Below are 14381 nucleotides of genomic sequence, written 5' to 3' on the forward strand. Positions count from 1 at the left end.
TTTTGACTGTCCTAAAGTAAGAGAAATATGGACCAAGCTACTCAAATGGCTAGGCCATCCTAGGCCTATTCAGGCTTGGCGGGAGGAGGTCCAATGGATCAACAGGGCTGCAAAGAAGAAATCTGGTCACTGGGCAATTGTTACATGTGTATTTGGTATGCTGGTATACACAATCTGGAGGGAAAGGAATGTGATTAGATTTCAAGGGGTAATACTCAAAGAAAACAATATCTGTAGAGAGATAGTAATGCACATACATACCAGAGGGAGGACAATCAAGAGCTGGCAAGGAGCATTACAAGAATTAGACTATTTTCCTTTAGGATCATAGGTTTGAAATATGCAAAAGGCCTCTGTATGTTGTCTTTCCTAGGTAGATGAAGCTTTAAGCTGATGTAAATAGCAACACAGTAGAGATGACATTAGAGCATCAGACTTAGTATAATTAGAAGATAGAGACATAGATGGTCAGTATCTACCTGATTTGTAAAGCTGTTTTTTTGGAATGAATAGAAAGTCACTATTTACCAAAAAAAATTATAATATCTAAATCAAGCATATCACAATATTCTAATTTAGAATATATTATTCAAACTAAATATACCATAATAATTTAATCTGTAATACATTGATCGAATATTATAATATTCTAATTTAAAATATTTTAATTTGAAAAATCTGATTTGAATATTGCATTCCAAATGAGAATATTGTGGTATTTTTGATTTGAATACAATACCCAAAATTAGAATATTATCGTATGTTTGATTTGAATATTGTATTCCAAATTAGAATATTGTGTTATGTTCGATTTGAATATTGTATTCCAAATTAGAATATTATAGTTGTTTAATTTGAATATTGTATTTTTCATTGGGATATTGTGGTTTATTGGTTTGAATAGCATATTCTAATACTTTATTTAGTTGACATACTATATTCCTAATTAGAACATTTTCACTTCTTTTTTTCTTTTGATTACATAGATGAAAGAGAAGAACAAGATTATGAGGACTTCATAGAGAAACTACCTGGGTTTGAACTTTTTGGTGAACATGTATAATATTCAATCCTTAAAACGTGGGATGATGGAGTGTTTTAAGGGAATAAGTTGGAGCGAGAGATAATTTAGTTCCTTAAAAGGTGGAATTTATTTAATGGCATATAATGATATTAAAAGTTTAAAAATAATAAACTTTTATAAAGTAAGTATACAAGGTAAAATAAATATTTCAAAGGTATGTGAAGTTAACTAGCATTTCTAGTGGGCGTATCGTGTAGATTACTCTAATCAAAATCAAAAAGAAAATTAATACCAAACAATTTAAAGAGCCGCAAAACACTTTATTATAAAAGACAAAAAGATCGAATACGTCCTACTCTGTTTCATGGGAAAAACACAAGATGATTTAAGATGGAACAAGGAAAAACAAGCCTAGATGCACATTTCATGATCAACGTTTAAATTGGTTCCAAGGAAAAAATCGATCTATTTGTTTAACCTCCAAGTTTAAATGGATATATTAGAGAGGGGGAAAAGTAAATTAGAGGTTAATTAAAATGATTTTAGATGGTCCTACACTAAGAAATACTAGAGAGAATGCAAGCAAATAACTAAATTTGCTTCTATTTGAGATATGATTAACAATCAAAGAGTCTAGTGTATACCTCTAACTGATAGAGGGAACAGATTTTCATTTACCTGAAGCTCAATACAACAAATAACTTTATCAAGCTTTCCTGCCGCAAAATTGAATCTGGTGAGTTTTGCCTTTTTACGCTTAGTACAAAATCCAGTATACCTCATTCCTTAAAGGAACAAGCATATGGACAAGATGCATAAGTAGCTTTGACATTAATACAACAGCAAAATGAGACGAGTAATTGCGCTTCAACAGGAAAACTTGTGCTTATCTTGGAAAGGACCATTGTTTAACTGCCAACAGATATATAAATCTGCAAAATGGAGCATCACTTGGCAGGGAATTAAAAATCATTCACTGATACATCTTTTCTAGCTCATTCTTATATCGAGCCTTCAGGGGTTCTCGCTTCAATTTCAGAGCTGCAGTAACCAATCCAGACTCGGGAGTCCAAGACTCTGGTATTAACTTGATCTTTGCAGGAAGCTCAAACTTGTCCAATTTTGCAGCTTTTGCTACCTGCATATCAGTCATTTATAAAACCAAAACTTCCAATATACGAGGAAAATAATTTTGACATAGACATCCATTCACCCCGTTTCACCCTGCTCAATAAGAGACTCTCTCTCACACACATATACACACACCTTATTACTTACATGAGAACAGAGGTAAACTGCTGTTGGGAGAAAAATTTCACTCATTATTTGCACAGCCCAGAATAGATCAGCAGCAGAGGCTGGTAACCTTAACTTCTTAATTAGCTTGTGAACCCTGGATATTCTACGGAAACAAGAGCAAGGATAATTTTTACTTCTGAGAGATGGAATATCATCCCAACCAAACCAGGGGAATTTAATTCCATAGAGGGGAAGGCAAGGTGAGCCATTGTGGCAGGGTCTGAACTCTGGGTTACTTGTCAGGGCTGAAATGGTAATCAGTAATGGCTGGAATATGGTTAGTAAGGGAGAGGCAAGAGGTGGTAAAGGTCGGTTATTTCTTTCTTTTTGTTTAAGTTAAAACATTTACTTTTCTATTTCTTTTTTATGTTTTCTATAAGTTTTTTCTTTCTTGTTATTTTCTTGGATTCTCTTCCCGCTTTTCTGTTCTTTTTAACATATACACACATTTGGATTCCTTTTAAAGTTAGCAATTGATTCTACTATACTATTCATCATTTTACTCGGAAGCGATGGGGAAGGGACTTTGAGACTAGCACCATAATTTGGAGGAAACGTGTTTTGTTTTTTTTAGCATTTCAAAACTTCGCCGAATTGTGTCATCATATTCCTTTCATGTTATCCACAGTCAGCATAACATTCATTTATCATACATAATGCATTTTCAGAATAAAGAAAGGCCAATACTTTCTCCAAATTAATACATTACAGTGATTACAAATTGATTCCATGGAAAGGAAACGAACCTTTGAAAGCGATTGCTTGATCTCGTTGACTGCTTCTCCTTTGTCGCACAGTTCGGAAAAATCTTTGTGCTGGATGCCATTTTCCTGGGCCCATTTCTCAAGCACCTGGCGTGAAGGGACAACTAAAGCTACACAATAATTGTGGAAGGGGTCCGCATAAACCATTATGCTCTCCACATAATTGCTTGATAGAAGTGCTGCCTCAACCTGTGAGTTGAGCATCAATTTATCTGGTTATTGCCCAAAATCAAGACCTAAGGATAAAATAAATAGGAGGAGATATACGGGAACCAGAAACTCATTAAGAGCCCAAAATAACAGAAAAAGAAAAGGCCCATGTATGATACGTGTTTTTCGTCTCCGCTTCTGCCACGTATTGTACAGTTTCATGATCATGAACGGAAGAAGGCTAAGTTACACACCAAAACTCTAATATCATATCCAATCATAGGATGAAGCGACGAATCTACTAGGAACTGGTTATGCTACTAAGGGAAACATTAGATTCCATGTGAATAAAAGAAATTGTGAATACCTTTCCAAGTGAGATATACTCCCCGTGCTGAAGCTTAACAATATCTTTCTTTCTATCAATAATTTCAAGGCATCCATCAGGATGAAACCTTCCAATGTCACCAGTGTAGAACCAGCGCATGCCTCTCTCATCGACCTGTATTAGAGATATTAGCAGCGTATAAATTTTGCAACATACATAATTCCTCTATTTGTATAAGCAAAATCTCACAAGTCAAAACTACCTTATAAACCTCATTGGTTTTGGCCTCATTGTTGAAGTAACCAGCAGTAATGCTGCACCCACCAACAACTACTTCTCCCCGAGGCATAGGCTTGTCAGCTATTGTGTAACCTCCTTCTTCCCAAGTAACAAGCTGCATGGTTTAACACAAGGCTTCAAGTAAGAAACCCACATGCAGTACCACCAAAAACAGCTAACTCCTTTGTATTTAGCAAGTAAACCAGCATCAGGAAAGAAAATACAGAAATGGGAACAGCCACTATCACTTTCTAGCTATAATGTATGATTGAAACTAGTTTTATCCATCGGTCTATTTCCCTTTAATAGGCTACCACATAAGTCTCCAGACAGGAAAACACTCTGACAACATTTGAAACTTGAAACTTCATTGAAAGCAAATTTTCGGAGAAACTGTGTGAAAGCAATAGCCGATCTTATAAACTATAAGGCATCCGAAGATTCAACGACATTGGAAGGACTGCCAAAGTATATGCCTTAACCATCTAACAAAAGCCAAGTGCATGTGTTAATTAAGTTCTTGGAACAACTATGCATAAGATCTTACTTGGAACATGAGAATATATTTTCCCCCCAAACAACTAAGACTAAATTGATTTTTTAAGACGTTCCAAAATTCTTCCAACAGAGTACCAAAAAAACTATATACAGCGCATATTGATATGAGAAAATGGCCCAAATTTGAACTTCACAGAAATTTCTTAACTGCCACATTAGGTTCCACGTTAATGCAGTGCATTGTCAGAGCTGATGTGTATTTATAGTATATAAATACAACAAACAGGAAAAGTAGAGGCAAAGCTTTGAAATTGGCCACTATCTAAAACTAGTCGATACGATCTTAATATAAAGGTAGCACGAAAACTCAGCTTTATTGTGAAATATATAGCTCCCATGAAGAGCCAATGGAACCACTATCCCATGTTCATGGAAAAGCAGCCAACGCTCCCATCCGTGCCTAGTTGTCAAAAGCAAACCTAGATTTCCTCTATTGAACAATTATCCAACACGCAATGACCCTCTCCCAGGGGCCTAGTGGAAAGTAATTTAATAACCTTGTAAGGACCCTAAATTAAGCCATTTCAGAGTGGTCGACCAGTTTAAGTTGGGTTCCAGATTCAACTTATCAACCATGAAAACACGGCGCTAATCAGTTTAGCTTTTAGTTACGCTGAAAAAAAGAGCTAAACTCATGGAGTACTTTTTTCCTGGTTTTGTTTCTGACAAGCTGAGGTAGTTCTATCAAGCATCAACAATCAGAACCAAGAAGGTACTGCAGAAGAACTAAAATACTCCATCCCTCCAATATATAAGCCGCCACTTCATCGATTATAAGAGTAGAATATTATTTTGACTTTTGTATTCCCAAATACTGATTAAAAATTAAAGTAATGGCTGAGAAGTTAGGTTGATGGAGTTTAAATCTAAACAGTTAAGTTAACTTGAATCTTGAAGCTTGTGAAAATTGTATGAATAATAGTATTAATAGCTAAGTTGCTCGGACACGGGTGCAGGTGTCCGACATGGGTGCGGATCTAGAGGTCGGATCCTTCAAGATGTTAATTCTAAGATTCGGGGAAACGGATCCTAGTACATATACGGGTGCAAGGATCCTGCTAAAAATAATTCAAAAAAATATAAAAATATCTCTAAATTATGAGAAATTTTATGGAATACTTACGTATAGCTGGTAAAGTATGGATAATTTTTATTCTCAAGTTGTAGATAAGTAAAGGATTGATTTCCTAGATAAGGTATGTTATTTTCTTCAAATTTACCCCAGTTTTGGTTCAGATTTCGGGAATCAAATTGTATCTCGTCTTTAATTTTTCCGTCCGTCGTGGTCAAAGTACCCAAAATTATTTGACCAGATCAGGTACGGATCCCATACCCACACCCATACTAGTGTCGTGTCGACACGGGTGCGGCACCTAAATTGCCGTGTCGGAGCAACTTAGATTAATAGTGAACTAGTGTCAACATTATTGGTTGTTTTAATATAAAAACATTGTTATATAAATAAGGACAGAGCGACTACTAAATAGCTAACATTTTCAGCATCATACGAGTACTAAATAGATAACCTTTTCAGTATCACATGGGTTAGTAGTACTGCTGTCTCAGGAAAGATAGTAATAGGCTGAAGGCACTAAAGGTAGCCTAGGAAAATGATCCGAACTCAGAAGGCAACAAAAAGTTGATGTATTTCAAAACTTCGGATGGAGGGAGTGGGCAAAGCTTTAGGACACAGTGGTTCAAGGGATGTTCTTTGCAAAGTCGACAGTTGGGATGATTGTTATAACGACCCGGCCGGTCGTTTCATGAGTTACAGCCCCCGCTTTCCCCATTTCTGTTTCTTATTGTGTTGTTAAGCTATATTTCATCATATCGTGTTGGTTGTTCTGTGTTCGAAGTGGTCTTGGAGTGGAATGAGACACTTAGTCTCTAATTTAGGAGCTTAAGTTGAAAAAATCAACCGGATGTTGACTTATGTGTAGAAGGTCTCGGATGTGAATTCTAATGGTTCGGATAGCTTCGTTAGGTGATTTTGGACTTAGGAGCGTATTCGGAATGCAATTTGGAGGTCCTTGGTAGAATTAGGCTTGAATTGACGAAATTGAAAATTTGGAGTTTTCCGGTCGGCAGTGGAAATCTTGATATCGGGGTCGGAATGGAATTCCGGAAATTGGAGTAGGTCCGTTGTGTCATTTGTGATGGGTGTGCAAAATTTCAGGTCATTCGGATGAGGTTTGATAGGTTTTTGCATCGTTTGCGGAATTCGGAAGTTTGGAAATCCTTAGGCTTGAATCCGAGGGTGAGTTGGTGTTTCGATGTTGTTTTGAGTGTTCCGAAGGTTGGTATAAGTTTGAATGATGATATGTGACTTGTTGGTATGTTTGGTTGAAGTCCCGAGGGCCTCGGGATGGATTTGGGTGGTTGACGCCTTGACGGAAGGATTTGCATTAAGTTGATGCTGCTGATTTTTGCTGCTTCTGTCATTTCCGCACCTGCGGATTGGGGACTGCAGGTGCGAGGTCGCAGATGCGACATGTAGACCGCAGATGCGGGATTTGGTCATCAGGAGAAGAACCGCAGGTGCGGTGCGTTGGGCGCATCTGCGGGACCGCAGGTACGGTGCCTGGGCGCAGATGCGGTCTTGGGAATTTAAGTGAAAAACGCAGATGCGCTTGATTTGACCGCAGAAGCGGTCCGCGGAAGCGAATTATTGGCCGCAGGTGCGAAATCGCTGGGCACAAAGTATAAAAGACCATCTTCACGAATTTCTGCCATTTTCTTCACCATTTTTGGACGAGTTGGAGCTTGGGGGCTGTGATTTCAAGAGGGAATCAAGTGTTTTCAGTGAGGTAAGCTACTTGGGCCTTGTATCTTGTGTTTATGGCGATTATTTCATTGTTTAATCATGATATTAGTGGGAAAATTAGGGAAAAAATTGGGAGATTAGGGCTTGAAATTGGAGAGTTTAAATTGGGGATTTGAGGGGCCATTTGAGGTCCGATTTTGATGATTTTGGTATGTATAGACTCCTGAGAGGTAAGGATTCTAGTGTTCAGTGTTGTGATTTTTATCGGATTCCGAGACGTGGCCTGGGGGTTGGGTTTGGCCAATTTCGGGAATTTTGATTTATTATGATAATTTTCGCGTGGGCTTTGTTCCCTTAGCATGTATTGATGATATGATTCTGATTTTAGATAGATTCGGGGCGATTTGAGGCCGAGTCGAGCGGCAAGGGTATCGCGGAGTAGATTTTCGTCCGGTTTGAGGTAAGTAACGATTGTAAATCTAGACCTGAGGGTATGAAACCCCGGAATTTTGTACTATCTTGATAAATGAGGTGACGCACATGCTAGGTGACGGGCGTGCACCTGTAGGGATTGTGACTTGGTCCGTCCCGTGGCAACTGTAGAGTTGCATATTTTGATAAACTCTATATGATATCTATGTGTTTTAGAAATGCTTCTGTTAACTTGGGCTGAATGCCATGTTTGGGACCTTGTGCCCTACTGTTTGGACCCTCAGGGGTATTTTACTGTTATCGTCACATTGTTTTTGATAGAAAGCATTATCCTCAGTCATGGTTTATACCTGTTTATTGTTTAATCTTGTTCATCACTCTATTTTTAATATATGAGAGTTGTTTTGGGCTGAGTTCCCTGAGTTTGTACTGAAATGCCCGAGTGGCTTGTGAGGTTGATGAGTGAGTGAGGCCGAGGGCCGGATTGTGAGGATATGTTGGATCGGGCTGCACGCCGCAGTGATATGTTAGATCGGGCCGCCGCAGCGATATAGCGCTTGGGCTGTAGGAGCCCCTCCGGATTCTGCACACCCCCAGTGAGCGCGGTCGACTATATATTTATGGATCGGGCTGCACGACGCAGCGGTTATTATAGGATATCTATTGAGCGTGAATGCTGAGTGTGAGTGTTGACTGATGAGAGTTGAGTCACGAGTGACTGAGAGGCTTGCCCGAGGGGCTATATATATGAGTGATACTTTGCCCGAGGGGCTTGTTTTATAAAAAATACTGTTTTCACTCTTCTTTATACTGAGCCTCTATTGAAAATGTTGAACAAATGTTTTAACGACTTTCATTGAAACTGGAGTTTTTACTAGATGTTCAGAATTTAATTACTTATTTGATCTTGTTATTTTCCACTAAGGTTTTTATGTTATGATATGTATATGATTTTAAATGCTCGTCACTGCACTCGGCCTTTATTTATAATTGTTACTTACTGAGTTGGCGTACTCACGTTACTCCCTGCACCTTGTGTGCAGATCCAGGTGCCAGAGCATCCGAGTGAGAGTTGTTTCTTCTTTCCGATCATTTCCGGAGTTAGCAAGGTAGCTGCATGGCGTCCGCAGCCCTGCCTTTCTCCTTCCTATCTTTAGTATTTGTTTTTATCATACTCATCTTGTATTGAGTAGACAGTATCAGATTGTATTTTAGTGGCTCATGACTAGTGACACCGCGATCGGGCAGTGTTTGATGTTTTGCATATTTGTTTCCGCTTGTTTTGAAATGTTTAAACGAAAGATTTGTGATAACATCTGATTAGTAAATGAACCAAGAAAAAGACCTTTTATGTTATAAATGTCGAATCGGCTGGCCTAGTACTACGATAGGCGCCATCACGACCGGGGTGGTTTGGGGTCGTGACAATTGTAGTGGGATATTTACGCTGGTGCGTGCTAGCGAAGTGGAGTATTTTACAGAAACATGTACCGTTTGGTGTATGGAAAGGCAGCAATAGCAATGTCCTCTTTAGTTTCTCCTGGTTTTTCTCCCTTGTTATGCCTTTTCCTTGTCTGGTTTGTTGTTTCTCAGAAAAATCATAAGTTGAGGAAGAAGAGAAAAATAAAAATAAGGAGGTTAAGAAACAGAAATATGTCTTATACATTTCTAAATCACTAACTTTTTTTGTATGGCTTATTAGCAGTTTCTTTTTTCTCTTCTCCACAGATGACTATGAAGTTGTAGATCAAAGCACAGGTTATTTTGCCACAAATTTGGCGAAGATTTATAAAATTATCTTCAAATTCTTATGGTAAAAGCACACCAAAAGTATGGCATCATTAAAAACCTGGGAAGATTTTAGGATTGTCAAGCAATATAAACAGAAGGAAAAGGTAGAAACTAACAGATGAAGTTAAAATGACATATTAAGGTTTTTTTTTTTGCTGCAAGACTTCCCAAGTAGTATCTATTCAAAACAATTACCTAACATAGTTTCACAAAGATTTTTCATAAATGACTGAATGCAGCTGGTGCTCTCAAATCGATTAGTGACAACAAAGTAACCGTACCTTTATGTAGCTACAAGGAAGAGGTGGACCAACACGCCCAACAGAAGGATCATCCCACTCAGAGAAAGCAGCTCCAGCAAATGTCTCCGTCAGTCCATACCCTTGACCAATAGGAGCTCTGCAGTAAGTGTTATCAAATTTCTAAAGTTAAAAAGACTTGCCACATTTGGAAAAACATACGGCCATACTAAGAGCAGTTATTGAGCTAAAAAGAAAGCAAACTTATCTTTGCAAGCATGTAGAACATATTCAGAAAATATACAGACCATCATTAGGAGTGAGAAGAATTACCCCATACAGATGTTGATAAATCTTTGAGTATCTCCTGACAGAGGAGCACCACCGCAAAGCATGAAACGAATATCTCCTCCAAGCACTGCCCTTACCTTTTTAAATATAACTATATCCCATATTTGTTTCTCTAGACCCCAAGCTCCAAACCAGCTACCTTCGATAGCAGCCAATCGACGGTTAAAGGCAATGTTGAAAAGTTTCTTAGCAGAACCTCCCTTCTCCTCAACCTAGAGTCACGAAAAATATAAACAAAAGGTTAGTCCCCATTGAATCTTTTGAAGCTCTAAACTAAACTAAGTATGCTTTTTCTCATTGAGATCTTAAGAATGGAAGGTACTGTGATAACCTTCTTCATAACACCATCCCTAACACGATCCAGAATGGCTGGAACTGCTGCCATTAAAGTAGGCTTTAAAGCTGTAGCATCTCCCTGGGTCCCCTTCTTGATTTTGTTAGAAGTATCTGTCAATGTGAGAGCTGAGCCATAACCAATAGAAGCACCTGCAGTCAGCATTACAGTCTGCAGAACAAGAATCACTTAGAACTGCACTAATCTTCATTTTATAGGTAAAACACAATGAAGCAAATTAAAGATAAACTCCTAAGGAATTACCTCAGCAGCCAACTCAAAGACGTGAGCTAAAGGGAGGTAAGCCAAATAGACATCACTGCTTCCAATTTTTGGAATCACACTCATAACACCAGCTGCAGTGGCTACAATGTTGCCATGAGTTATCATAACACCCTATAGGACATAGATAAGAGAATAATTAAGAGCAGTACTCCCTTTTTTTTGGATAAGTTAAGAGCAGTACTCCTTTTCTTAATGAAAAGGATAAAATATACAATAAGCCAGTTGGTTTAAGCCAAAAGTAAAATAGACAACAAGCATCAGTGGAGGGATAGACATCGAGGAAGGTACAGTGCAATCTAGACTATGATTGTCGATAAGTTACAGAAAGCCAAAATCAAAGTACTCTGTTTTTCTTTCTCTTTATGTCTTGGATCTGATGACATCTCATCCTGGATAACTTTTTGAATTAACAAATTTTCAGTGCATTGATCACCAAGCTAAACGGATTCACAATCCCATAAGTTTATTATCAGCTTAAGTTATCTTAACACTTAAATAACAAGAATGTTTCAGCCACTAGGGAAGCTATAAGAAACATCCCACAAGAACCATCTAAAAGCATACTCAACGGCTATATTTTTTTTCCTTGCATTCACATCGGAAAAAATGAATTAATAGAAAGTGGGGTCAAACCTTAGGTAAGCCTGTACTGCCACTGGTATACATGATCACAGCAGTATCTTTCTTGACAGGCAGTCTTGGCTGAATAGAACCATTTTTACCCAGATTTTCAATTTCTGAGAAAGATGACACCCTCCAGCTGCCAATATTTGTGGAATCTGTCACTGTCTCGTCCTCAAAATAGATGACATTCTTGATGGTTTCCAGGCTAGAACTAACAGCAGCCAACTTTTTCAGTTGCTTGGCATCACATATCAACGTAGATGCTTGAGTCTGTCAATGGCCACAGATGAATTCAAATCATCACGTCATATGACGCCTCGAATAGATGAAGAAACAATGCATACATAGACTAAAAAATAAAGCTTCCCCACCTCATTGAGTGAATATATAAGTGCATCATCGCCCAAAGAAGCATAAATGGTAACAACAGTAATGTTCTGCCGGAAGCATCCCTGAATAAAATAATTTGATCATGAAAACTGTTGGATCTCGCGGTAATTAAGAACACAGAGATAAGGGACTGGTTTAGCATACTACTTGAATACCTGAAAGGCAATGAGCCACTCCGCACGACTTTCTGCAAAGATAGCAGCACGAGTCTCCACATCATGACCCAACTTAACAAGACCAGAGGCAAAGTTGCAAGCACGATCAAATACTTGTCCATAACTCTCCCACTGATACTCCCCCAAGTGAAGTTTCTCAAACTTCCTTCCATCACTTGCAGATACAAAGTCCCTGCTAACTAGTTTTCTAGTTCCAAGACAGCGTTCACTAGAATATTTTTTACAAGACTGCTCAAATAGAGCTGCCACAGTTGTAGCCCCTTCCCAAGGAACTTCAACTAATCCGGCTGACTTAGCATTGCGCATTGCAAGACCTGCCTCACCACCAACTTGAACCGGAACTCCTCTCTGTTTCCCCTTTTTCTTCCCCATTAGTACCATGGACAGTAATATTGGTATAATAATGGCAATAATAACTGCACCAGCGACCCCAGACGGCCCGTAACTTTTGAAGTTGGAGATATAATCATTGCTGGCCAATCTCTCCAGTGTACTCATATATGGGTTACTTCCCTCAGAATCTTCCATCTTATATGCCACACAGTTCTATGTTTCTGAAGTGACTTCTTAACAGAACAAACTGATACCTACGACGTGATACATAGATCAGTAATATTGACTTTAATCTGAACACAACATAGGATAAAATTAACAAGGCATTCGGCCAACGAAAGGCCAAGAAAGGAGTGCCCCTGAACCTAAACCTAATAATGGAATGAATATGGCATCCTTTGCCCTAAAGTATACACGAAAGGAATGGCCAAAGACTTGAACCCATAGATGCGAGAAAAGATTCTCATATCACAAATCGAGATCTATAATATAATCACCACGAATACTAGGAAATGCAAAAAAGGGAACTTACAAATGGAGAGAACTCCCCAAAATAATGGCCCAAAACACAGTATCACAACACTGAATCCTCAGCCTCTAACTCATTAATCTTAGCCCTCTGGATGTTATTAGAGAAAAATCATGTACAAACTATGCTTTTCAGTTTCTAGAAGCAAACAAGACATGTTTGAAAATGAAAAGTCCAAACACCATTGCCCATATTGACCACCCATTAACACTAAATAATCCCTCAACCGTCTGCATTGTCCCTGAATATTTCACCATTGAGAATCCCAAAAATACTACGTACTCAGACGAAAAAATAAATCACGGGGGAATATTGAAATTTTCTCAACTCTAACCCGGTAACAACAATAAAAAACACTCAAATGTGGTAACATTTTATATGCAGACAGTATAAAGATTTTTTTACAATATTGGTTATTTAATAATCACATACAAAAAATAAATCATGCAAGGTAAGGCTGCATACATCAGACCCAATGTGGTCAAGCCCTTTCCAGAACCCCGCAAATAGGGCTGACCTTAACTAGATTATTTAACAATCAAATAAATGAAATTATCGAATTATAAGAACGAGTAGATGACCTGACAGTGTAAAACATCTTTACACAACCACTGTATTAGCTAAATCCAATCACGAATATACAAAAGAACAATCACTATATATAGCTTAAATCCAATCACAAATATAGAAAAGAAAAAAAAAAAGGAACAAATCATTACTTGTGAAAATAAACAGCTCAAAAGTTACAAGTGGATAAATCAATTCACTGAAATGAAAACAATCAGCAAATTGTAGAGCTCAAAATCATGCGATCTAGATCGAACTTATCAAATTATTGTACTATTAAATAGTGAAATTGGAAAAATTAAGCAGAGAGTTACCTAGAGGGAACGTGTTATGGATTGGGGAAGTTCGAGTGAAACTCACTTATGTTGGTGAGAAAAAGGCTCAGTCATGCAATGAGCGTCAACTTTCCAGAACAACGTATGCCAATCCGCAGGCGTTGAATTATATATAGTGTAGATTGCAAGCAAACTATTCCTGTATTTGCTCTATAGGGCCAGTAATTTTTTATACTTTGAAATTCAAACCCCTGAACATCAATGAAAGTTCTCTAGGTGACTTTATTCTCGTAGCTCCAACTCGAGACTTCTAGAATAAGGGTGAAAGTGCTTACCATCCAAAGGCGGAGTGAGGTTACGAGTTTTGGACTTGTTATCGAACTCATAACTTGTTTTAATTAAGGACAAAATAAAAAATTGGTCGATCGATCGAAATTATTGTATTTGCTAACCAAAAAGTACATAAAAGATATATTACTCCCTCCGTTCAATTTTATTTGTCCACTACACCAAAAATACATTTTCACTTTTACTTGCATTTTAACAAATTAAGAGTAACACAATTCCTTTTCTGTTTTACCCTTATTATTTACTACTCATTCCCCAAATTATTTCTTGAGACTTTTTGAAATGCTATCGTTATTAGGGGTTATATGGTAAAATATATAAGGAGCGTGTAAAGTCAAAAGTGCACAACTAAAAGTAAACGGATCGAGTATGTGTTATAATACACGTAAATAAAAAAATATATACATTTTATCAGTTGGAGTATTACTTTTTAGAGCGGCTAAAAATATAAGATTCTATTTAATCAATGGATTTGTGATATCAAAAATTGCAATAACTATCGGGGTATCAAGCTGCTTAGCCATACTATGAAAGTCTGGAA

At 37.8% G+C, this 14381-nt stretch overlaps 1 protein-coding gene across 1 annotated transcript; it reads right to left on the reverse strand.

Moving 5' to 3' along the window:
- On the reverse strand, positions 1612 to 13645 carry LOC109228634 (long chain acyl-CoA synthetase 8). Its single transcript, XM_019393792.1, has 12 exons — positions 13532 to 13645; positions 11768 to 12375; positions 11594 to 11674; positions 11232 to 11492; positions 10578 to 10709; positions 10311 to 10484; positions 9962 to 10191; positions 9671 to 9788; positions 3828 to 3959; positions 3605 to 3739; positions 3070 to 3276; positions 1612 to 2162 (listed from the first exon to the last, which is right to left on the reverse strand). The coding sequence occupies exons 2-12, from the start codon at positions 12314 to 12316 to the stop codon at positions 1998 to 2000; spliced, it is 2184 nt and encodes a 727-aa protein (XP_019249337.1). The 5' UTR covers positions 12317 to 12375; positions 13532 to 13645; the 3' UTR covers positions 1612 to 1997.

This window comes from Nicotiana attenuata, chromosome 7, assembly GCF_001879085.1.
Source record: "Nicotiana attenuata strain UT chromosome 7, NIATTr2, whole genome shotgun sequence".
Taxonomy (NCBI): domain Eukaryota; kingdom Viridiplantae; phylum Streptophyta; class Magnoliopsida; order Solanales; family Solanaceae; genus Nicotiana; species Nicotiana attenuata.

What these genes read in the sequence shown, in the direction of transcription:
- LOC109228634 (XM_019393792.1), bottom strand. Translation starts at nt 12,316, where the DNA reads ATGGAAGATTCTGAGGGAAGTAACCCATATATGAGTACACTGGAGAGA. An exon ending in GCAGTACAGGCTTACCTAAG is followed by an intron (nt 10,710 to 11,231) that starts GTTTGACCCCAC and finishes TATGTCCTATAG; the next exon opens with GGTGTTATGATAACTCATGG. An exon ending in TTCCTTGTAGCTACATAAAG is followed by an intron (nt 3,960 to 9,670) that starts GTACGGTTACTT and finishes TAAACCATGCAG; the next exon opens with CTTGTTACTTGGGAAGAAGG.